At 38.3% G+C, this 25,364-nt stretch overlaps 1 protein-coding gene and 1 long non-coding RNA gene across 2 annotated transcripts in view; one reads left to right on the forward strand and one right to left on the reverse strand.

Annotated features, from left to right (window-relative positions):
• Positions 1-2,409: 2,409 nt before the first annotated feature.
• LOC116559869 lies at positions 2,410-5,410 on the reverse strand. The gene is made up of 3 exons (XR_004272662.1): positions 5,323-5,410; positions 2,564-2,840; positions 2,410-2,443 (listed from the first exon to the last, which is right to left on the reverse strand). It is a non-coding gene; the product is annotated as an uncharacterized LOC116559869 (long non-coding RNA).
• A 166-nt stretch (positions 5,411-5,576) lies between these two features.
• Positions 5,577-25,364, forward strand: part of CDC37L1 (cell division cycle 37 like 1) — a 29,182-nt gene continuing 9,394 nt past the window's right edge. Inside the window, exons 1-5 of the mRNA XM_032291046.1 lie at positions 5,577-5,908; positions 9,678-9,959; positions 14,163-14,256; positions 21,981-22,096; positions 23,317-23,439. Coding sequence (XP_032146937.1) covers positions 5,777-5,908; positions 9,678-9,959; positions 14,163-14,256; positions 21,981-22,096; positions 23,317-23,439 — 747 coding nt within the window. The 5' untranslated portion in view covers positions 5,577-5,776. The remainder of the gene's footprint in view (positions 5,909-9,677; positions 9,960-14,162; positions 14,257-21,980; positions 22,097-23,316; positions 23,440-25,364) is intronic.

Raw genomic sequence — 25,364 nt, forward strand, 5'->3', positions numbered from 1 at the left:
AATTATTGACTCTGGATGATGAATGAATGGTGTTTCTGTAATTCTATTCTTTTGTGTGTTCAAAAACTTCACAATAGGCATGGTGGCTGACACCTGTAATCCCAGTGCTTTGTGAAGCAGAGGCCAGAGGATTGCTTAAGGTCAGGAGTTCAAGACCAGCCTAGGCAACCTAGTGAGACCATGTCTACATTAAAAAAAAAAATAGCTGAGCATAGCAGTAGGAGACTGAGGCTGGAGGATTCCTCAAGCCAAGATGTTGAAGGCTGCAGTGATTTTGCCACTGCACTCCAGCCTGGGTGACAGAGCACAATTTGTCTCTTAAAAAAATCATAATAACAATTTTTAAAAAATTTTTAACATATACAATTCCCTTCAATATGGGTCTTACACATACTGAAAGATAAAATACAATGGATCTATTTACCTCAAATGCAGATAGGATGAGAAAATTATTGTGGTGTGTAATAATACCTTACAAGTAATTCAGACGGACATCCATTTAAAAGGAAAAAAGTAGCTCTGTATTATAATAGTGATCTCTGCATGAATATCCAAAACAGGAGCTGGCAATTTGAGATTTCTTTACATATACACACTTCTCAAGAATTTTGCATGAATCTTCCAAGGAAGGAATCAAATTGCAATTGCACAGTTTTTAACAATCTTGAAGTCATCTGGGATCTGGACTCACACATGGGTTCTGTTTCACAAAACTTTATTAGAGTTCATGAGTCAGACTCATATGTTACTCTTTGGCTTGCACTTTGATTTACTGGCATTTGTAGGCTCAATGCTTACATAATGATGCCACACAAGCCCTTCCATAGGGCTGCCCTTGGGGATTTTGGACTACATAGTCTTTCCATTTAAAAGTAATTTCTACTCAGAAAAAAATCAATTTGCTCCTTTGAGTTTCAGCTGGCTAGCTCTATGTCCATGGAAGTAGTAGGCAAATTATGACCCAAAGCAATTTCTAAGGAATTTTATTTATTATCCAAAATAAGAAAGTAGAAGAGTATGATTACATTCCAAGACTTGCTTAAAAAATGTCTACTGGAGCTGGGCCTGGTGGTGCATGCCTGTAATCCCAACCACGTGAGAGGCCAAGGCAGAAGGATCTCTTGAGCCCAGGAGTTTGAGGCCAACCTAGGCAACATAGCAAGAACTGTTTCAAAAAAATAAAAATAAAAAAATGTTTACTATGCGAGGGCATAGGATTCTGACCCTGAAGTCAGCAATAGCTCAAGATGAGGCCACTTCTGATGTCATTATATCCACTCCTTAGCTCCTACCAAAATATACTTCTTTCTGTTCTCTTTTTACCATCTTCTGCCTTTATTTAACCTTTTCTTTTATTCTTGTTTCCATTGATTCATTATCCATTTATTCAGCACACATTTACTAAGTGTCTACTGTAAGCCAGGTACTATTCTGAGCCATGTATGTACCAGGGTGAATAAGAAACAATCTGTCCTCTCATAGAGCTTACATTCTACTGGGGGAAGAAACATAATAACTAAGTGAACATAAAATAGTATGATGAATAGTAGAAAGGAAATATGCAAGGTGGTGAGATAGAAGGTTACAGATCAGAGAATAAATGAGAACCTCATCTAGACTCATTCGCTAGATTGGCATAAGGGTATGAGATTTTATCTAAGATCTATGAGGAGAAGCATGACCAGTAGCAAGCCTTTTAAAGTAAGCGAAAAGATATTCAGGCAAAGGGAACAGCAACTCCAAAGGGCCATGAGTCAGGAAAGGAACTGGTATGTTTGAGGAACTGAAAGAGGGCCAAGAGAGATATCGGGGTAGGAAAGGGCAAGGAAGGTGTTAAGGAAAGGGTTTAAGAAATGACATTCAGGCCTATAATCCCAGCACTTTGGGAGGCCAAGGCGGGTGGATCACGAGGTCAAGAGATCGAGACCATCCTGGTCAACATGGTAAAACCCCGTCTCTACTAAAAATACAAAAATTAGATGGGCTTGGTGGAGCATGCTTGTAGTCCCAGGTACTCGGGAGGCTAAGGCAGGAGAATTGCTTGAACCGAGGAAGCAGAGGTTGCAGTGAGCCAAGATCGTGCCATTGCACTCCAGCCTGGGTAACAAGAGCGAAACTCCGTCTCAAAAAAAAAAAAAAAAAAATTAGAAGAAATGACCCTCAGGGCCGGGCATGGTGGCGCATGCCTGTAATCCCAGTACTTTGGGAGGCTGAGGTGGACGGATCACCTGAGGTCAGGAGTTCAAGACGAGCCTGGCCAACAGGGCGAAACCCGGTCTCTACTAAAAATACAAAAATGAGCTGGGTATGGTGGCACATACCTGTAATCCCAGCTATTCCAGAGGCTGAGGTGGGGGAATTGCTTGAAACCAGGAGGCAGAGGTTGCAGTGAGCTGAGATCGTGCCACTGCACTCCAGCCTAGGAGACAGAGTGAGACTTCATCTAAAAAAAAAAAAAAGAAAAGAAAAGAAATTACATTCTGACATTCAGGAGTTAGGCTGCCATTTGGTTGCACAGGAACTTTAACAGATATGGCAGAGAATGTGATTGCCTACCTTACACCATAAACTCTTCCTCCTTGCTAACAGAACTCCAGTTTTGTTTAGGTAGCAATGCATCCAGCTCCAGAGAATGAATCATAATTTATTTAAGCCAGTTCTCGCCAGTAAGATATATGGACTTCACTAGAAGCTTTTGAGAAATATCTTTATTCTTCACGAGAGCCACAAGTGAATAAAGCTGTTTTGCCTTCTCCTCTCTCTTCCTGCTTTAGCTTCTGCCATGTTTTGATGTGATGTCCACAGCTGTAGCAGCCATCCTGCAACCATGATGTAACAAGCTGAAGAGAGAAGTCGACAGATTTAGGATGATAGAGAGGAGGGATAGGAATTGAAAGAACTTGAATCTTTTTTTTGTTTGTTTGAGACACAGTCTCACTCTGTTGCCCAGGATGGAGTGCAATGGTGAGATCTCGGCTCACTGCAACCTCCACCTCCCAGGATTACAGGCACACAACACCACACCTGGCTAATTTATATATTTTTAGTAGAGACGGTGCTTTGCCTTGTTGGCCAGGCTAGTCTTGAACTCCTAGCCTCAAGTGATCCACCTGCCTTAGCCTCACAAAATGCTGGGATTACAGATGTAAGCCACCACACCTGGCCTGAACCTGAATCTTTAATGAGATCTTCGAACTGCTAAGCCTATCCTGGGATAATTCTTTTTGTTAAATAGACAATAAGTGTCCTTACAGTTTAGGTTTCTTTTAGCTGGGGCTTTAGTTATTCGCATTGAAAGCATATAATGGATACAGCAGGAGTGAGACATGGTATGATTTGTGTATTTTAAAAAAATGTCTCTGGCAAGAGTATGAAGAGACTGTAAGGAGCAAGAGTGGAACAGAAGCAAGGAAGACTACTACAGTAGTTCTTAGAAGCAATCATAGTATTCTGGCCTAGGGAGGATGCAGTAAAGATGGAGAGAAGTACATAGATTCAAGGTGTATTTGGGGGTAAAAACAGCAGGACTTGTTGTTGGTGTGAGAGGTAAAGGAGAGGGAGGAACTAAGCTGAACTCTAGGTTTTGGACTGGATGGTGATGCCATTGATTGACACGGAGAAGACAGAGTTTGGAGAAGGGGTTGACATCAAGGGTTTGGATGTATTACATTTAAGATGTGTATGAACCATTCAAAAAGAGATGTCAAAGAAGCAGGTAGACATGAGTCTGGAGCACAGGGGTAAGGTCAGGACTTGGATTTCAAATTGGGAATTATAGATACACAGATGTTATTTAAAGCCGCAGGAATAGACAGGATTCTCCCCACTGGCCAAAATATGAGGAACTCTAAAATTAGAGATCAGCTAGGAGGGAAGAAGACTAAGGAGAAGTAGTGAAAGAGGTATGAGAAAAAACAACGGCATCAGCGTTTCTATAGGGCTTACTTTACGCTAGGCACTATTCAAAGCACCTTATGGCTTCATGGAAACAAAAATAAAAATGTTTTCCTTTTCTTTTTTTCCTCCCTTTCCAGTCTCTTCTGTGACTTTCATCCCTAAATTCAAAAGGGTTAGGTGCGAAAGTGATTCTGAGCTTTTATTTGTAATTAATTAATTTTATGGTAATCTGGTACTGTTATAATTATTATTATAGTATACTTTAATTGGAAAAATATTCAAACAGCACAGTACAGAGAAGCTAAATGTGGAAAGGAAAGATCCTCAGAAGCTTTCCTTCCCAGGCTCACCTACCAGAGGTAATCATTCATTCAGTTTCCTGTATAGCCTCCAGGAATGTTCTAGACACACACGCGCACACACACACACACACACACACACACTCACACTCTCTCTGCACACAAACAAATACAATCTCTCTTCCCCTCTCTCTGTATACCTACACACATATGTTTAATTCGGCAAGTTGCTTTTTAAAAATTCAATACCTTTAGGAGGTATTTCTGTATCAGCATATTTTGCTACAATTTACTTTTTAAAAAACAGATAATTTCCCATTGTATTAAGATTCCATAATTTAAGTTTCTCTATTGATGGACAACTAGAATGCTTTTCTTACTTACTCCCCACCCCCACACACACACACACAATTGCTGCCAAAAATCTTTGTAGATAAATCTTTGGATATTGGTGCAAAAATAACTGTTGCATACTTTTTTGGTGAAATTGCTGAATCAATCTGCTCAAGCCTTTCACATTGTCAAATCACTACTCCCAAAAGGTTACACGAATGACATTCTTACATCATTTCCCTACGTCTTGGTATACATTTGGTATTAAGCGACTTCACAAATTCGCCAATCTAAATACATGGGAAAAAAATGTCGTCGTGTTGTTTTTATTTGGGTCTCTATGAGTAGGGCAGCAAGACCTGATTGTTAAACGTGCAAGTTAAGTTAAACTCCCTGGGCTGGATCCTACCTCTTCCTCGTAAAATGTATGATCTCGGGCATGTCGGGTCTATTTCCTCGCCTCAAAAAAAGGGGATAGAGAGAGCACATATCTTTAGGCTTAAACAAGATACGTAGGAATACAGGAAGCCCTCCTTATACATTCGCTATTAGCGGTACTGATCCTAATTTTTTGAACCCGTGCTCGCTCCGGTACTTTATTTTTGGTGTACTCCTCCAACCAACCAAGTTTCTCAGAATTCTGTTTTTGCTTGTAATTAGAAATGAGAGGAAAATTGGCTCCGCTTACTCAAAATTTTCCTCCTCCCACCCCAGCTCTGCCTTAGAATCACTGGTTTCAATGTCAATGTAAAGGAATGAGTCGCAATTTTGAAGCAACATGCAAAGTGGACACCCGGTCTCAGGACCTCCCGGCAGCCAGGACCCGCCGTTTTTGGCGTAGGGAACAGCACATAGCAATATCTAACACTACCGAACAAACGTTTCTCCACCCACAGCGCCATCAGCTGTTAAAGCTCCAGTGCCGAAATACTCCAAAGAACGGTGCTTAAAACAGGAATATAATTGCAGATCCAGCCCCTACAGGCAGGTCCAGGAACGCGCCTCCACAGAGCCGCCCCAACAGGAAGTGACGCACCATGCCGACTATTTCTTCCGCTGTCCGCCGGTGGCGAGGCCCAGGCTATCGCGGGGTGTGCATTGGCGTCGCGGCCAGTAGAGGGATTCTGGGTAACGGCCCCGGCCGGCTAGGGCTTCTGGCTCGGCGCAGCAGGTTCCACTCACGCCAAGTCAGTTGGCAGTGGCAGTTGTAGGGCCGGGGGCGGTTGTAGGACCCGGGGCAGCCGGACATGGAGCAACCGTGGCCGCCTCCGGGACCCTGGAGCCTCCCTCGGGCCGAGGGTGAGGCTGAGGAAGAGAGTGACTTGGATGTGTCCCCCAGTTCTCCCCGCTGCCCGCAGCTGCCGGGCGGCAGCGCCCAGGTGAGAGGGGGCCGCGTTCTGCGGAGGGATGGAGTGGTGCTTTCGCCAAACCCCTGGAATCCCGCGTCTCCCAGACCCTCTCGTACGTCTTTTTTGCGCCCACCTCACTGCTGGGGGCCGGGTGCCGGGGACCTGATGCCTGATGCCATCCCACCCCTTTTATAGCATCTTCGGAGGGGGAACGGAGTGGCCGTATATTACCAACCTCCACCTCTACGCACACCTTTTTTTTCCACCTTGGCTGATTGCTTCTCACGCTTGGAAGACGTTCCTCCATCTCCCCTTCCTGTCAGCACCTAGACTGGGGGCGGCCCGTGCGGTAGCATTGACCCTTTGTCCTCTTGTGAGAGATTTTCCCCGAGCACTTTATTCTGTTAAAGGCTTTAGCATACTTGTGCACAGTTGATAGGCACAGTGAATGGTTGCAGTTCAACATCACACTGAGTCTTGACAAAGATTTCACATTCTGTTTCACCCATATCGACAACTGATTAAATTCTTTAAACCTTGCTTTTGACGCTGGCGTACACCTCTCCCATTCGCCTGTTTTTGCCTTACTATTTTGTTTTTTTAGTTTTGCTTCACATCATTCTCCAGTGAAAATACATATGCAAATACTTGCCTTTTCCTTCAGACTTCTCTTAGGTTCCTGATACTTACTTGTGTTTTCAATCCAGCTTTCTTGCCTTCCTGCGTTTGAAACGTATCCAAATGTGATATATACTATTAAGCCTTTTTTCAGGGACCTATCTTAGGAGATACATACTCATATCACCTTGTCCTGTTTTTTTCTCCAAATCCATGTGTGTTTTGGATGTATATTTGAGGATCACAGACTAAACACTACTATGTGTTCTGCCCCCTTCTTGCAAAATGGGGTTCCCAAGAGTGTAACAGATTTAAGAGTAGTTTTCCTCTCAACTTATTTTGCTAGATGTTAAGTGAGGATGAGTTAAACTGTTTGCCAGTAAGCATGAGATTATCGATCTTATGCCCAGCTAACGGAGTTAGTTGGCTTCACACAGAGAAAAATGCTGTTTCATAACCACAGTCTGTACTGTGGCCAGCTAGTCACTGAGGAACTACAAGACATTTTTTTAGGAGGACAGAATGAGAGTTGATGGGTCTGTCGTTAGTCACCCTCTAATTTTGGATCACTAGTGTCATCTTTATATCAAAATGTATTATAAGCACACGATGTGTTAGGGAGAGAAGGGGAAGAAAGAGTGAACAGCAAGTACCATTGTCAATTTTGAAGGCATATGAAGAGAAAAAAAGGTGTCAAGAATTTCAGTGCATTGTGGTTGAATCACAGAAGTAATCTAGAGAAATATCTGTAAGTTTCTTACTTGTGCACTTATAAATTCGTTTAGCTGGAAGAGATTTTAGAAGTGAGTAAGCTTGTCTCTCTCATTAAAAGTGATTTCCCAGAGGCCGTATAACTAGTTAGTGCCCAAGTTAAAACTAGAACCCACTTACCACTCCTAGTCCGGTGTATTTTCCCACCTACTGCACTACCTACCCTGTGAAGTACTGTAAAACTTTGTCTGAAACCACCTTTAAATGGTACTAAAATTTGCAAAGTGGGCCAGGCATGGTGGCTCACGCCTGTAATCCCAGAACTTTGGGAGGCCAAGGCAGGTGGATCACCTGAGGTTGGGAGTTCGAGACCAGCCTGACCAAGATGGAGAAACCCCGTTTCTACTAAAAATACAAAATTATCCCGATGTGGTGGAGCGTGCCTGTAATCCCAGCTACTCTGGAGGCTAAGGCAGGAGAATCACTTGAACCCAGGAGGCAGAGGTTGCAGTGAGCAAAGATCACCCCACTGCACTCCAGCCTGGGCAGCAAGAGCAAAACTCCATCTCAAAAAAAAATTTGCAAAGTGATTATTAATTCTAAGTTCATGTGTTTATTACACATCTACCTATTGGTCTTGCTGGCTTTAAGACTTAAATTTTTGGCCGGGCGCGGTGGCTCAAGCCTGTAATCCCAGCACTTTGGGAGGCCGAGGCGGGTGGATCACGCGATCAAGAGATCGAGACCATCCTGGTCAACATGGTGAAACCCCGTCTCTACTAAAACTACAAAAAATTAGCTGGGCATGGTGGTGCGTGCCTGTAATCCCAGCTACTCAGGAGGCTGAGGCAGGAGAATTGCCTGAACCCAGGAGGTGGAGGTTGCAGTGAGCCGAGATCGCGCCATTGCACTCCAGCCTGGGTAACATGAGTGAAACTCTGTCTCAAAAAAAAAAAAAAAAAGACTTAAATTTTTAGATTGGAATATTTGGAAAAAATAAAATGTTTAATTGATTAACATTGTATAATATTTAAAAAACAGCTTTGGCTTAATTTTGTCAAATGGGGGGATCTAGACTCCTTAATGTAGTACGTGATATGTAGTTCTGAGATCCAATTAATGTAAAGAAAGACCATGTTTAATGTCCCTCTAAAACTTAATAAAACTAATATTTTATTTAATCACATGTTGGATAGTTTGCCCAAATGGCCAAATGTTGTCTGGGTAGTTTGTGGAGAATTTAGACATAAATTATTTTTAGAATTGTTTGAGTTGAAAAAAGAATATTTGCTCCCAAATGATTTGAAAATTCAAGATATTTCTATGTATCCATATTACTTTTCTTAGAATATTGTCATCTTTCCTTCTTTTTCTAATTTTTTTTTTTCCCAAGACAGAGTCTGACTCTGTCACCCAGACTAGAGTGCAGTGACACAATCTTGGCTCACCGCAACCTGTCTCCCAGGCTCAAGTGATTCCCCTGCCTTAGCCTCCAGAGTAGCTGGGATTACAGGAGCCCACACAGCATCTGGCTAATATTTTTTGTATTTTTATTAGAGACGGGGTTTTGCCATGTTGGCCAGGCTGGTTTTGAACTCCTGACCTCAGGTGATCTACTTGCCTCGGTCTCCCAAAATCAGGGCTTGAAGAGTAATCCAGATATGGGAACAGATTGGAGAGAAATTATTCTGAATAAGCAGTTTGAAGTTGATCTACATTTGACTAAGAAGTCATGAAGAATGTACCTTCAGCTTTTGTTTTAAAGAGCCAAGGAATATAGGGAATTGAATGTGTATAACAGTACTTTACATGTAGTAATTAAGTAAATATTAAAACTAATTACTACTGCTTCTGAGTAGTACAGTCAGCATGATAGACCATTGGCGCTTCAAAGAAATTTAACTTTGCCTATTTTGATTAGGAATAAGTTAAAGGATATCTATCTGATATAATCAATTATAAATAGAAATTTCCAGTAAGGATTTCTCAAATCACCAAGGATTGGAACTATACAGATAGAAAATAGAAACCAAGAAACAGTTACTTCTAGATGAAAGGAGGTTTTTTGGAGTGACGAATTTGCAGAACAAAATTGTAAAGGTCTGTTTGTCAGCATGTTGAGTATTGAGGTGGTGAACTAGATTTAAACTTCATTCTCATTATTCTGTTTGTTGAGGATTATGAAGACTATTAATTAAATGTTAAGCACTAGCTTTATGCATGACACTGTGATAGTTGCCAGGCTTTTTGTTGCTGTTGTCAGGGGATGGACATAAATTAACAAAGAAGTTTAGAATCTAGTTGATGAAATAAGGACTAAGATATAAAAACATGACTGCAGATCTAGAACACAGGATATACTATGTACCAAATTATTATACAGAAATCCTTTGAATTAAAAAGAAATTGAAGTGTGTTGTATAAACATCCATTGCTTTCTTCATTTCTTACAAATATTGTATTTATCCAGATGTATAGCCATGGAATTGAATTGGCTTGCCAAAAGCAGAAAGAGTTTGTGAAGAGCTCTGTAGCGTGCAAGTGGAATCTCGCTGAAGCTCAACAGAAACTTGGTAGCTTAGCACTGCATAATTCTGAGTCCTTGGATCAGGAGCATGCCAAAGCACAAACAGCAGTATCAGAACTGAGGCAACGGGAAGAAGAGTGGCGACAGAAAGAAGAGGCTTTGGTACAAAGAGAGAAGATGTGTCTGTGGAGCATGGATGCCATTAGCAAGGATGTTTTTAATAAGGTATGACCTTTTGTTGAGCCGTAATGAAAGAAGAAAAACTTACATGTTTGTGCAAACCAGTTGTGCATATTTGGTAGCAAAGCAGCAGAATCCCGTAAACAGTGCCCAATTTTGGCAGTTAATGAAAGGTACTTGAAAAGTTTATGAAAGTCAAAAAGTCTCAAAGCACTTGCTCTAGAACTCCAGACTCCAGGCAGTTAATTGACCAGTCTCCAATACATATTTATATAAATGTACTGCCCAACAAATATTACATATATTAAATAACATTCAGAAAAATTTAATATTTATAGGGATAAGAAAATATATGAATTATGAAATATTTTCTTCCACATCTCATATTTTGTACCCACTACATTGATTATCACTACTTTAGAGCTCCTTTAATTCAACCACCTTATTTTTATAAATGAAGAAACTAGAAAAATGAGTAGAGTGACTTGATAACTTAGTGGTGGGTTAAATGTGAAAAATTCCTGACTGTGGGATTGAGAGATAAGATAAAGAGAAGTGTTGAATATCGTTTATTAAGTGCCTTTAAGAATGAAGGCTTACACTTTTAAAACCACGTGTTCTTCAGACTTCAGGGTTTTATACCTCAGTATTCCATTTGAAAACTAAAGTTTCTAGATATTGATTTTCAAATGCTTGAAAAGGGGGGAAAAGGCAAAGCCTAATAACTTCATGAACGAATGTTTTAAATGTGAAATAAAATGATATGTATTGAAAAATAGGCCAGGCTCAGTTGTCCACACCTGTAATTCCAGCATTTTGGGAGGCCACGGCAGGCGGATCACTTGAGTCCAGGAGTTCAAAACCAGTTTGGGTGATGTGATGGAAGCCTGTCTCTACAAAAAATACAAAAATTAACTGAGCATGGTGGCGTGTGCCTGTAGTCCCCGCTACTTAGGAGGCTGAGGCAGGAGGATTACTTGAAGCCAGGAGGTGGAGATTGCAGTGAGCCGAAATCATGCCACTGTACTCCAGCCTAAGCAACAGTGAGAACCCATCTCAAAAAAAAAAAAGAAAGAAAAAGAAAAATAGTGTATATTAAGCCTTATTTGGAGAAACATTTATAAAGAAGTCTGTGAACATGCTGATGAGTACAGATATTTTGGTGTTGATTTTTTTCACTATCCCATAATGGCTGAAAGAAACACAGTTCACAGACGCTAAAAGCTTTTAGCTTTACCACAAAGGTGTATTTTGTATGTTATCTACTGTGAGTGTTCTTTAGGCCTGAAACATCAGAGAATAGGGAGAAAGAGGCCTTCAAATTTCCTTATTTTCCTTAATTAGCCCATGGATATTTCATCTAGGAGTGAATTTGGACTTTAAACCTGTTTTCAACCTTTTTTTTGTGGAAAATTTCAACATACACAAAGTAAACAGATGAACCCCTCAGTCCGCATCAACAGCTGTCATCATTCTGCCATTCTCATTTCATCTGTACCTTCCACTACACCCATTCCTGCATATTATTGTTACTTTTTGTTTAATTTTTGGGTAAAATTTACATACTTTGAGATGCACAAATCTTAAGTGTAAAATCTTTTTTTCTTTTTTTTTTTTTTTACTCTGCTTTAGACTTTGTTTTACTGCAGGAAGGTGTAAAATTTTAACAAATACATTCATGTGTGTAATCTACACTCCTTTGAAGACATGAAATGTAGCACCTAGAAAATAAGTATTTAAATCTTTAGTCTGTAACCTATGGGGCAATGAAATTCAGTCATTTTCTACTAATTTGTCAAGTGGTACTTCTTTATATTAGTACTTCACCCTCAAGTTTCAGGGAAAGACTGCTCATTTTTTGTGTAAGTCCACAATGAATCTTATCTTTTACCATCATTTTCTAGACTTCTTAGCATGTAACGTACTTGTTAATTGTCCTCCTGGCTTTCACCTACCCTCATGAGCATTCTTAATTGCCTTTCCCTGGACCAGCTCTAGTTCTGCTACAGCAGTCAGTAACACACATAGATAAATGTACATCACCACTAATCCTATCAGTACTTTAACAGTGAGTCATATCTCTCTGAACTTTCTCTGTGCCTGTACTAATTTATATATACTTTTTCTCCCCTTCCACAATAGGATTATTCTTTATCTGAATCATTTGCTTTATCTGTATATATTGTTTGAAAGGGGTGCATCTTCTTGTTATTTTCTGTTCTGCATTTATATCCCAAAACTATTAAAATAATTTTTTCTTCCAGAAGGAATGTTCAAAGTAATATTTCTTGTTTTGTAAAATTAATGTCTCTCTTTTAACACAATGGTCACAAAGAAAATATTTCTTTAAACTTAGGTTCTAAGATAGCCTACGTTTATCTCACAAATTAATTAGGACTATCTTTATGTTCCAGTTATTTGCTCAAAATCCTACACTGGTTTTGTCTGGGAGCTTGAGACTTGAGAGAACTGGTCTAGATCTATGCTATCCAACTTGATAGCCACTAGCCACATTTGCTATTGACTGCTTGAAATGTGGCTAGTCTGAATTGAGATGTGCTATAAATGTAAAATACACACCAGATTCCAATGACTTAGTACCAAAAAAAGTAAAATATTAATAATTGTTTTGTATTGCTTACATGTTGAAATGATAACAGATTGGATATGTTAGGATAAATAAAATAATGTATCAATGTCATCTGTTTCTTTTTGCTTTTTAATGTGGCTAATAGAAAACTTTAAATTACATTTAAATTACATTTGCAACTTGGATTATATTTCTATTGGACAGTGCTGATCTATCTAGACTGTAGATAGACTTTAGATCGGCAGACTATATAAAGAAAAAAATATATTATTTTTTTGAGACCCTCTTTTACTGTTGTTGCCCAGGCTGGAGTGCAATGGCATGACCTTGGCTCACTGCAACTTCTGCCCCCTGGGCTCAAGTCATTGTCATACCTCAGCCTCCCGAGTAACTGGGATTACAAGTGCCTGGCACCACACCTAGCTAATTTTTTTGTATTTTTAGTAGAGATGGATTTTCATTATGTTGGCCAGGCTGGTCTTGAACTCCAGACCTCAGGTGATCCACCTGCCTCGGCCCCCCAAAGTGCTGGGATTACAGGCGTGAGCCACTGTGCCCAGCCAGAACAAAATGTTTTATTATGAATTATGTCAACTTTTGAGTGCTTCCTGATTGTAAACTGGCAGTGATCTAGTTTGCAATTTTCATTTTTGGCAGTGATGATAACAGTATAAATGTGATCACACAATGTTCTAAGAAACTTCTGCTAGTTTTTCTAGCTAGACACAAACTTTATTCTTGGTGTATTTTATGACTTATTTAAATGAAAATAAGCACTTCCTTAATAGAAATTTGTACTTGACTTTAAGAATCAAACTGTTTGGCCTCTTCTAAGAAGTTTATTAGAAATTCAACAAAGGGCCAGGTGCAGTGGTGCATGCCTGTAATCCCAGCACATTAGAAGGCCAAGGCAAAAAGATTGCTTGAATTCAAGAGTTCAAGACCAGCCTGGGCAACAGAGCAAGACTTCATCTCTACAAAAATTTAAAAATTAGCTGGGCATGGTAGCTCACACCTGTAGTCCCAGCTACTCTGGAGGCTAAGGTGGGAGGATCACTTGAGCCCAAGAGGTTGAGGCTACAGTGAGCTATAATTGTGCCACTGTACTCCAGCATGGGTGACAGAACAAGACTCTGTCTCAAAAAAAAAAAAAAAAAAAAAAAGACATGCAATAAAGGTCTATTTCTAGTTTATGTCTTAATGAAGAATTTATAGTAAATATACTTTACATGCTTAGAATTTCTGAATTTCTGAGTTTATTTCCAGCAAGAACTCAAAAGATTAGGCAAGAGTTGCAAATATTTATAGGGAATAAATAATGCAAAAGTAAATTATGCATGTAAAATATAAAAGATGTTTCTATACCTACTTTTAATTGAGAGATTCAGCTTACCAAAAAGGTTAATTCAGTTGCTTTTCTAAGATGAACCTATAATTTTCCACATATACATGATTTTAAACAAAATTAATAAGGCTCCCATATAAGAAAATTTTAATTTTAAAAAATAGTTTAACAGATGAATTTAATCATGTGGTATCAGTATGATACTATACCACATATATTGTCTATAGGAAGAATTGCTAGGTATTCAGTATCTGAGAAAGAAGATTCAATTAGAATTTAAAATCTGATTTAAGTTTCTGAAATTTTTTCTTAGAGTTTTATTAATCAAGATAAAAGAAAAGAAACAGAAGTTGAAGATAAATCAGAATCATTTATGCAAAAATATGAGCAAAAAATCAGACATTTTGGTAAGTCTACTTGGGTTTCCTTCTTTGTAATGTTTGGTATCATATGTACATGTGCAATAAATGGATTTATAAAATGAGAGGCAAAAAGAAAAGTGGCAAACTCCAGTTTTGTAATTACTTCTGGCACAGCTGTATAGATCTTGTTTTAGAATTTGTTTTTGTTATAAATAAAATTAATTGACAGAGCAAACCAAATGGCAAAGAGAAGCAAAATTATTATTACATAGTACTACATTCTAAGGCCACTTTATGTATTCCATAGCCTCTTTCCATTTCCTAGCTAGTCTTTGCTTTTTTCATTTTCTTCTTTGCTTTCTTGGAATCTAATTATCTATTGGTTAAAAGATTAGTATTCATTTTTTTCAGGTTTTAGATATGATGCTTCATAATTCAGGCAGATCCTTGAACTGTTACTCGGATAAATATAGTAATAGAAATGTATATATAAATAACTGAAAAATAGTTTTTTTCTACTGTGGAAAAGGGGTAAGAGAGTGGTTGATACAAGTTAAGGCCTCCCAGAGGAGCCAGCGTCTGCACTTGATTTTGAGCAACAGATAGGAGTTTTTCATGTATAAAGGAGGCAAGCCAACAGCAACAGCATGAGAAAGGCAGTTAGGAAACAGCATGGTGTGTTCTGAGAATTATAGGCAGTATGATACTGCTGGCATGAAAATGCTACTGGGAAGTGTTGGTGGTTAAGGTTTAAAACTTTTAATTCCAAGTAGTTTGTTAATTTAGTAAACATGGTTTTTATTTGTAATATGTTCATGAACTTTTTAAATGGTATTTTGAAATCCTTTTTCTATTGGTGTTTTTTTTTTTTTACCTAAAGTTTTTTATTTCATTTATGCTTCAGTTATGTCAATACAAAATATTACTTTCAATTTTTTCCCTTCCTTTCTTGCAAATTGTTAATAAAATATTCACTTTGCTCATACTTTTTACTTTAAAAAAAGAAAAAAGACTGTATTTAACTCAAGAATAGTACCTGAAGAAATAAGGACAAAGTTTTTCTACATAAAATCAATGTGGCATTATTTATAATAGGAAAAAAATAAATACACAGGCCTCCCTTGGATGGATAGTGAAATCTTTAAATGAGCAGAGCCTTGAGTCATAAGGATAGAAGGCAAAAAATTTGCACATGAATCTTAGTTGTGATATGTGAGTTGCCACTCCCGCCTACAGTTCTTGCTTTCTAGGCCCATGTTTTTCTGCTGAAAGAAAAATACTACCATATACCGATTGCTCTTTCAGAGCACGTACTGGATCTGGTGAAACAATATTCCTCAAGGTGTTTTCACCCAGTTGGCACTCTGAAAGCTGGTTGCTTTGAAGCCCTGAGAAACCTAGTAAATGAGAAACAGTTTCACTTTTACTGTAAGCTGAGTGCCTTGTTCAGAGCAATTTTGTGTAGGAAAATATCCAAATAATACAAAGTGTTGTAACCCATCTGGCACTATAAATCTTCAGTAAACCATTTCACCATTTTATAAAACCTGCTGCTTCTGGGTAGTAATGTTCATGATGAGAACAGTGAATTTCATGAACCCTACAGTCTTATTTCTTTTGCTCTAAAATGAGTTTTTGGGTCAAAAAATAATGTGGTGTGGTGATTAATTCATTTAGTAAGACTACAGATGTATTACTGATTGAAGGCATGGCAAGGAGGGAGGGCACTTCCAGATCTAGAGTGGGCTCATTCAAGTGAGGAATTACCAGGCCCTCTGAGATGAAATGGAACCAAGGTAATTAACCTGCTACTTGATCACTGACTGATGTCTGCAGTGCATTGTGCCATATTGAGATTTTGGTGTTTTTTGCTACTGGCAAATTAGGTGTTCAGTCGCTAAACTGGATTAGAGTACTGGAACATCCTTAATGGGAAAAGCCTACACTGTTCAATCTGCATAATCTCAAACCTGTGCCACCATGACCCCTGAGTTTATGAAACTGTGGTGCAAATAATGAGATAGTTGAGGAAAAAGACTGACTTAACATCTGCAGGTGATTAATAAGCAATCATTTTGCCATTGTGTGTTGTGAGCTTCCCATATATTATCTTGTAACACCAGAGCGTTGCTGTTTTCACACCCAGCCAGATCAATAGCCATTTCCAGAGTCACATTGTACCTGTTTCTTAGTGGAAATGCATATTGCCTTTTACTTCAGAGGAGATACACTAGTTGCCACAGCACTTTGGATTCCCCAGGAATGGTATGAAGGTAGTAGGCTCCCAAAATTTTCATGTGTTTTATTTCCCACTCTGGCATAGATATATCTTAACAAGGGACCTGGAATACCTGCAATTTTTGCTTTACCCAATTCCATCTATGGGGAGTGAACCAACTTGTAGTCATGGGGAATGATGAGATAATAAAAATCCCTGTAGACTGAATTATGGCACAGAGTTGATAGTGCTGTAGACTAGACAGTAAAAACTTGTGCCTGCTTTATGGAAGGTTTCTGATGTATGCTTATTGTGATAATAGAAGAAAGCTTAGCAAAATGATGACTATATTGGTATAACTCCTTTGAGTTTTTTTGTCGTCGTTGAAGTTTTGTTTTAAGTTCAGGGGTACACGTGCAGGATGTGCAGGTTTGTTACATAGGTAAGCATGTGTCATGGGGATGTGTTGTACAGATTATTTCCTCACCCAGGTATTGAGCCTGGTATCCATTAGTTATTTTTCCTGATCCTATCCCTCCTCCCACCCTCCGCTCTTTGGTAAGCTCCAGTGTGCCTTGTTCCTTCTCTGTGTGTGCATGTATTATCATTTAGCTCCCACTTATAAGTGAGAACGTGCAATATTTGGTTTTCTGTTCCTGTGTTAGTTTGCTCAGGATAATAGCCTGTGGTATACTTTTTTAAATACATCTACAATAGGAGATGTAATTAAAGCTTCCAGTTGGAGGCTTTCTGGACTTGGATTGCATTCTAGACTCTTGGATGACATGAGCCTGGTATGTAAGGGGGCTGTGTAGGGCTATAGGGCCTTCACACAGTGCTTCTTTGGTCTGATCTGTACTTATATTCTTCAGAGTTTTTCCTAACTTTTCCCTTACACTATTTGTTGACTGCTTTTCTTGTGCTACTTTTACCCTTAAAATTAGGTGGAATTTACCACCTAATGGTAAATGGTACAGTATATCATAGAATATTATAACACAGTGAAATCTGATTTTTCCCCTATATTTGTATTTAATTTATTAATTTAGTTAATTCACATTTTATAAAATATTAATTTAGAAACAAAGCCTTTTATCTTTTAAATTTCACAACAGTTATATTCAAAGTTACATGCATCTGTGACATCACTGGTTTTATAATCGTCAGAAGCTTTTTTGAGCCATCTAATTTTTCATAGCACATCATCTTCACTTTCAGCGAAAGTTAGCTGTGATTCAGCCTTTTTTAATGTGTAGGATGTTGTCACTGGAAATTTTATCAAGAGTTATAAACATTTGTGCAAATACTATGATAGGATTTTTTTTGTTTGTACTGACTGAATATTTACAACTTCTTCAAAATAATTATTGCTTTTAAAAAACATCAATATTCTATTTTTGAAAAACATTTAATGTAAAGCACTCTTACATATGAAGTGAAATAAATATAAAATGTGTATGATTTTAATTTTTTTTTAAGTTATTCAAAAATATGCCTGGAAGGAAATACATCAAAATGTTAATAACCATCTCTTGTGGTAGAATTACAGATAACTTTTATTTTCTGGATTTTAAAAATTCTTCACAATAAATAAACTTTATTTTTATAATCTGAGAAATGTATTTTCAAAGAGTTTATCCTAAGAATTCAAAATGGCTTAATATTAGAAAATTCATTATGTGATTCACAATATTAATTGATCAGAGTAGTATAACTACAGGACTTGGTGATCAGTTCGATGTGGGAGAAATGGAAATACCAGAGGAATTTCTAGAATGCTTGATTCAGTAACATGGAGGCTAGGAAGCATTGTAGGATGGCAGAGAGACAAATATGGGTTTGGATTCATGTAAGATGGATTTATGTGCAGGCATATTGGTAGAAATGCATATGGTGGTAGATGATTGGAAATATAGGAGATCTGGAGTTTAGGAATATGGGAAAGTCATACAGCTTTCCTCAAGGAATTCACAAATTAGCTGGGAGATTTTTTAGTACATAGAGAAATTAAAATGAATTATTGTAATGTGTTAGAATGTATCATTTTAGGCCTGGCATGGTGATCATGCCTGTAATCCCAGCACTTTGGAAAACTGAGGCTGGAGGATCACTTGAGCCCAGGGGTTCAAGACCAGCTTGGGCAACACAGTGAAACCTCACCTCTACCAAAAAAAAAAAAAAAAAAAATTAGCCAGTTGTGGTGGCTTATACCTGTAGTTCCAGCTACTCCAGAGGCTGAGGTGGGACGCTTGCTTGAGCCCAGGAGGTTGAGGCTGCAATGAGCTGTGGTTGTACCAGTGCTCTCCAGCCTAGGCAACAGAGGAAGACCCTGTCTCTCAAAAAAAAAAAAAAAAAAAAAAAAAATTCTATCAGTATAATGAAAGAGGAAAGGGAAATCAGTAATAAGGACATGTGTATTTGTGTATTTCAGGACAATTTTAGGAATCAGGTGGCATATTGAGGGTTAATGGATGGATTCAGATTTAGATGTTCACTAGGGAAATACATGGGCTAAAGCATATAATTAAAATATTTAAATTTGTCAAAGTGGCCAAGCATTCAAAGAATTTGTTTGGCTAGGTTGTTAAATGACTGTATTATCCTTTACCAAAGGATTAGATAAATAAACATTTTTAAATTAGTGTTTATCATTTATCGAGTATTTGCTATGTCTCAGGCACTGTTCTAAGTGCTTTATATGAGTTAATAGCATTTAATTGTCACAAAAATCCTAGTTGGATACTATTTTACAGATGAGGAAATGGAGGTATATAAAGCGACTTGCCCATGATGGTAAAATGGTGAAGCCAGTATTTGAACCTGGGCCGTTAAGTTCTGTTTTCTCAGTCACCGTCTTAGATTGTTACTTTTCATTTGTATACAAGTTTGTTTACAAATTCCAAAATAATATTATTATTTTGAGCTATATTCTGTTCCACTAAGTGATTGATTCTCTTTTATTTATTTATTTATTTTTGAGGCAGAGTCTTGCTCTATTTCCCAGGCTGGAGCGCAGTCACAAGATCATAGCTCATTGTAGCCTCAATGTCTTAGGCTCAAGCAATCCTTCTGCCCCAGTCTCCCAAGTAGCTGGGACTACCACACCTGGCTAATTATCTTTTGTTTTGTAGAGACAGAGTCTGGCTTTATTGCCCAGACTGGCCTAAAACTTCTGTGCCTCAGGTGATTCTCCTGCTTGGGCCTCCAGAAGTGCTGGGATTATAGGCGTGAGCTACCATACCCCACCTCTCTTTAAGTATTTTGTTTACAAAATTCCACAGAATTTCTACAAAGGTCTGTATCAACTACCTGTAACTTAACTTCTCAATTTCATACTGATTCAGTGTGCATTTTTGAAATCAAGTGATGGTAAGTATTTCTCAGATTTAAAAAAAAAATTTTTTTTCAACGTCAAGTGTTAATTTGTCTCAGGTATTAAATAGGTAGTTAAAAAATATTAACATTTGGCCAGGCGTGGTGGCTCATGCCTGTAATCCCAGCACTTTGGGAGGCCGAGGTGAGTGGATCACAGGGTCAGGAATTCGCGACCAGCCTTTCACCAACATGATGAAGGAAAATACAAAAATTAGCCGGCCATGGTGGCACGTGCCTGTAATGCCAGCTACTCAGGAGACTAAGGCAGAATTGTTTGAAGCTGCGAGGCAGAGGTTGCAGTGAGCCAAGCTGGAGCACAGTGGTTCCATCACACCTTCTGCAGCCTCCAACTCCTATGCTCTCAAGTGATCCTGCCTCCTCAGCCTCCTAAGTAGCTGGGACTGCAGGTGCACACTGCCATGCCCAGCTAATTTTAAACTTTTTCTGTAGAGACAGGGTCTTACTATGTTGCCCAAGTTGGCCTGTAACTTCTGGACTCCACCAGTCCTCTGGCCTCAGCCTCCAAAAGTGCTGAGATTACAGGCATGTGCCATCATGCCCACCCAGCCTATCCCCTTTGAGACGAAGTCTTGCTCTGTCACCCAGGCTGGAGTGCAGTGGTAAAATCTTGGCTCGCTACAACCTCTACCTCCTGGGTTCAAGCGATTCTTGTGTCTCAGCCTCCTGAGCAGCTGGGATTACAGGCACCTGCCACCATGCCCAGCTAATTTTTGTATTTTTAGTAGAGACAGGGTTTTACCATGTTGGCCAAGCTGGTCTTGAACTCCTGCTTCAGGTGATCCGCCCGCCTTGACCTCCTAGAGTGCTGGGATTGCAGGTGTGAGCCACCATGCCTGGCCCTATCCCCTTTTTTTAAGTGAGGAAAAATTAATCATTTATTTTTAATTGACTCGCATTTTTGCTGTGTATTCTCAGTAGGACATTTGTCTTCAGTTTTGTTCTTTCTTGTGTACTGATGTGGAATTAAATATATAGGAGTTCATTTCATGCCCACAGGAAAGGTTTACTGCTAAACTATTGAGTCAGCTCTACAAAATTTCCATGAATATCAGACTTCTTTGTATGATCATGTCTAAAGAATCTAGACCTAACACTGCTATATTGAATTTATTCAGTTAGCCAGGCACAGTGGCTCACACCTGTAAACTCAGCACTTCAAGAAGCCTAGCCAGGAGAATCTCTTGAGGCCAGGAGTTCAAGACCAGCCTGAGCAACATAGCGAGACCCTCATCTTTATGGAAAAAAAAAGAAAAGAAAAATAAAATCTATTCATTTATAAGACTGACTAGACAACATTAAAAAGTTAACATTTTGCTGGTTCCATGATTTCTTGGTGGTGGTATTAACCTTGACCAAATTTCCTACTAATTTAGATAAAGGTACAGATATACCTTAAATAGTATTTGGATTTCTTTTACATCTTGAAACAAAATGGCAACCATTTTCAAATATGCTTAACTAATTTTTGAAAGACTTTGTTTATAACAGACTCATGAGTAAATGGCTTACGTAACTAACTCTCAGTTTGCCCAAGACTTCGGGCGTTCCTAGATGCAGGACTTTCTAATATTGAGCTGGCCACTCTAGACTAATTATCTGAAATAAAGCTTTCTGTGAATTTTAGAAGCTATTTCCGGTCTACTGTATATTGCTTTAAAGAGTATTAACCCTCACTTGCTATTTACCGTAATCTGTTGCTCTGGTAATATGCATTGTCTTTAAAGAGAATCATTTAAAAATACCATTGAGAGGGCCGGGCGCGGTGGCTCAAGCCTGTAATCCCAGCACTTTGGGAGGCTGAGGCGGGTGGATCACGAGGTCAAGAGATCAAGACCATCCTGGTCAACATGGTGAAACCCCGTCTCTACTAAAAATACAAAAAATTAGCTGGGCATGGTGGCGCGTGCCTATAATCCCAGCTACTCAGGAGGCTGAGGCAGGAGAATTACCTGAACCCAGGAGGCGGAAGTTGCGGTGGGCCGAGATCGCGCCATTGCACGCCAGCCTGGGTAACAAGAGCAAAACTCCGTCTCAAAAAAAAAAAAAAAAAAAAAATACCATTGAGAGATTAATGAATTAAGAATGGTTGGTATTTCTTCCCTTATAGGAAGAAAGAAAATATTTGACATTTATGGTTCAATTCTTTTTTTTACAGGTATGTTGAGTCGATGGGATGATAGTCAGAGATTTTTGTCTGACCATCCATACCTTGTATGTGAAGAAACTGCTAAATATCTTATTTTATGGTGTTTTCACCTAGAAGCTGAGAAGGTATTATTATGTGAACCTTGACTTTCTGGGTACCTTAGTGGAAATCTGATTTCATACTTTATTGATGTTTTGTTCTGTTTTCTATATTATGCCCTTTAAAAGAAAGCAGGAAGGTCATTAGATGGAATTACCATTTTTTGCTTTCAGATGTGCTTGAGTTTAATGTGGGATTTTGTTGTTGTTTGAGTTAGCATGCAGAGGCTTTTCCACTATACTTTCTCTGCCACTCTACCCCTGTCTCTCCTGTTTCCATGTACTATAATCTTTTTTCAAACTAATTTGAAAGTGTTTTATTATTTTATTTATTTTTTTTTGGTTTTGAGATGGAGTTTCACTCTTGTTGCCCAACCTGGAGTGCGATGGTGCAACCTTGGCTAACTGCAACCTCTGCCTCCCAGGTTCAAGTGATCCTCCTGCCTCAGCCTCCCAAGTAGCTGGGATTACAGGCATGTGCCACTATGCCCAGCTAATTTTTTTGTATTTTTAGTAGAAACAGGGTTTCACCATGTTAGCCAGGCTGGTCTCAAACTCCTGACCTCAAGTGATCCACCCGCCTCGGCCTCCCAAAGTGCTGGGATTACAGGCATGAGTCACCACACCTGGCCTGAAAGTCATGTGTGTGTGTGTGTGTGTGTGTATATATATATGTGTATATATATATAGAGAGAGAGAGACAGAGTTTCACTCTTGTTGCCCAGGTTGTTGTGCAATGGCACGGATCTTGGCTCATTGTAACCTTCACCTTCCGGGTTCAAGTGATTCTCCTGCCTCAGCCTCCTGAATAACTGGGATTACAGGCACCTGCCACCATGCCTGGCTAATTTTTGTATTTTTAGTAGAGATGGGACTCCACCACATTGTTCAGGCTGGTTTTAAACTCCTGACCTCAGGTAATCTGCCCGCCTCAGCCTCCAAAAGTGCTGGGATTACAGGCGTGAGCCACCACCATACCTGGCAGAAAGTCATATTTTTTTAAAATCCAGACAGTAATCACAGTATTAAATCAAGTTCAGAGCATGGTCTTCCATTAGTTATTCTGGTCCACATACAAATTATCAAAAAAAGAACCCTAAGATATATTGTTTATATGTTTGTAAAGTATTTGACTTAAAACTAAAGAGAGTAAATCAAAAGTATTCTAAAAATTCAAAATTTGAATCAGTATGCCAATTAAATATATTTATATATTTATTATATCATTTAAATCTGTTTCTTTTCAGAAAGGGGCTTTAATGGAACAAATAGCACATCAGGCCGTTGTAATGCAGTTTATTATGGAAATGGCCAAAAACTGTAATGTGGATCCAAGAGGGTGTTTTCGTTTATTTTTCCAGAAAGCCAAAGTAAGTAATTAGCTGAGACCTCTTTGTTCTATTCATATCAATAGAAAGCATCCAAGCAGTATGCCACAAGCTAAATTCTGTAGATTTTCTTGTGAAAAGAAAATTTATATTGCTAATTTCATGCTAATTTAGGCTTACAAGAGCTATATAAGAGGTTGTACTATAGCATATGTATGAAATTGAGACTCATTCAAAGGAATGTATGTATTCAGGAAACTTGTGTTCCATCATTAATTCATTCAGTAAATATTGAGTGCCTGATGCAAAGCACAGCTGTTTCAGATGCTCAGGATGCGCTGTTAAGCAAAATAGATACAGCATTCTTCATGTGTAGAATTTAACAGTTTAATGAAAAATCAGACTTTTATAAAGAAAAAATAAGCAACCTAAAAATTCATCAGTTAAGGGAATATTTAAAAATACCTATGGTACATAGAATATTATGCATTCTTTAAAATTATATTAATGGATCATTTGTAGTGAGCTGAAGAAATGCTTATATTATAAATTCACAAGAAGCAGTACATACTAGAGGATGTTGGCCATGTTGAAGAAAAATAGATGTCTATAAAGATTAAGTACATTTCACACTCACAAGATTAGTAATAATTTAAAAGCTGCCCAAGAAGTAGAGCAATAAGAATTTGCATTCACTGCTAGTGGAAGTATAAATTGGAACAACCACTTTGCAATATTTTCTAGTAAAGTTCAACAAGTGCCTACCTTAACACCCAGAAATTCTCCTAGGTGTATACAACCTAGAGAGTAGATTCTCAAGGTGTGGTCCAGGGACCCCTGAGGGAGTTCAAGACCTTTTCAGGAAGTCCTGAGTCCAGACTATTTTCATAATAATACCAAGATGTTATTTTTTATTTTCATTTTCATTCTCTCAGTAGTGTACAATAGAGATTAATGCAGAAGTACAAACTAAGATGTTATTTTTTTATTTTCATTTTCATTCTCTCAGTAGTATACAGTAGAGATTAATGTGAAAGTACAAATATGAGAATCTAGCCATCTTCTGTAAAGCCAGACATTATTAGATTTAGATTTAGAAAAACTGAAGGAAAAGCAGCTCTCTTCTCACTAACTTTTTTTGTTTTGGCAAACAATTTTTTTTTTAATAAAAATCTTACTAATGGTGGTATAATGAGTTTGTCATTATTTTTAGTTAATATTTTTTAAATTCCTCAGTTTTAATTTCTAACAGTAAATACTGACAGATATAACTCACATAAACAGAAGCTCTTTAGGGTCCTCAATAATTTTCAAGACTGTAAAGAGAACTGCTTCCCTTGAAAAACTCTTAACACGTGTGCATTAGGTTGCCATAATGTTTATGGTAGATTGTTCATAATAGCAAAAAGCCTGGGAACAGTGAATAAATTTTGGTACAGGTTGAGTATTCCTAATCCAAAATTCAAAATGTTCCAAAATCCAAAACTTTTGAGCATTGCCATGACACTCAAAGGAAATACACATTTTGTGTTTTCAAATTAGAGATGTTCAACTGGTAAGTATAATGCAGATATTCCCAGATCTGAAAAAGTTCACAATCTGAAAAACTTCTGGTACCAAGCATGTCTTATATGCAACCTGTATATTCATTCTATAAAATACTAGCCAACATCAGCTTGGATTAAAAAAATAGAGTGAATCAAACAAACCACAGAGTGATATATCTGTCTAGGTAGAGACTAAATAGATATATCTAGTATCAAAGTTCATATTTTGTATTTCTTTTAAAGTATATATATACTTCTTAAGTATATATAGTACTTTATAAGTATATGAGAGAGAGAGAGAAAGAGAGAGAGAGAGAGAGAGAGAGAGAGAGAGTGTGTGTGTGTGTGTGTGTGTGTGCCTTTTTTTTTTTTTTGAGTTGGAGACTCATTCTGTCACCCAGGCTGGAATACAGTGGTGTG

This window comes from Sapajus apella, unplaced genomic scaffold, assembly GCF_009761245.1.
Source record: "Sapajus apella isolate SASKATOON/1434 unplaced genomic scaffold, GSC_monkey_1.0 scaffold24, whole genome shotgun sequence".
Taxonomy (NCBI): Eukaryota; Metazoa; Chordata; class Mammalia; order Primates; family Cebidae; genus Sapajus; species Sapajus apella.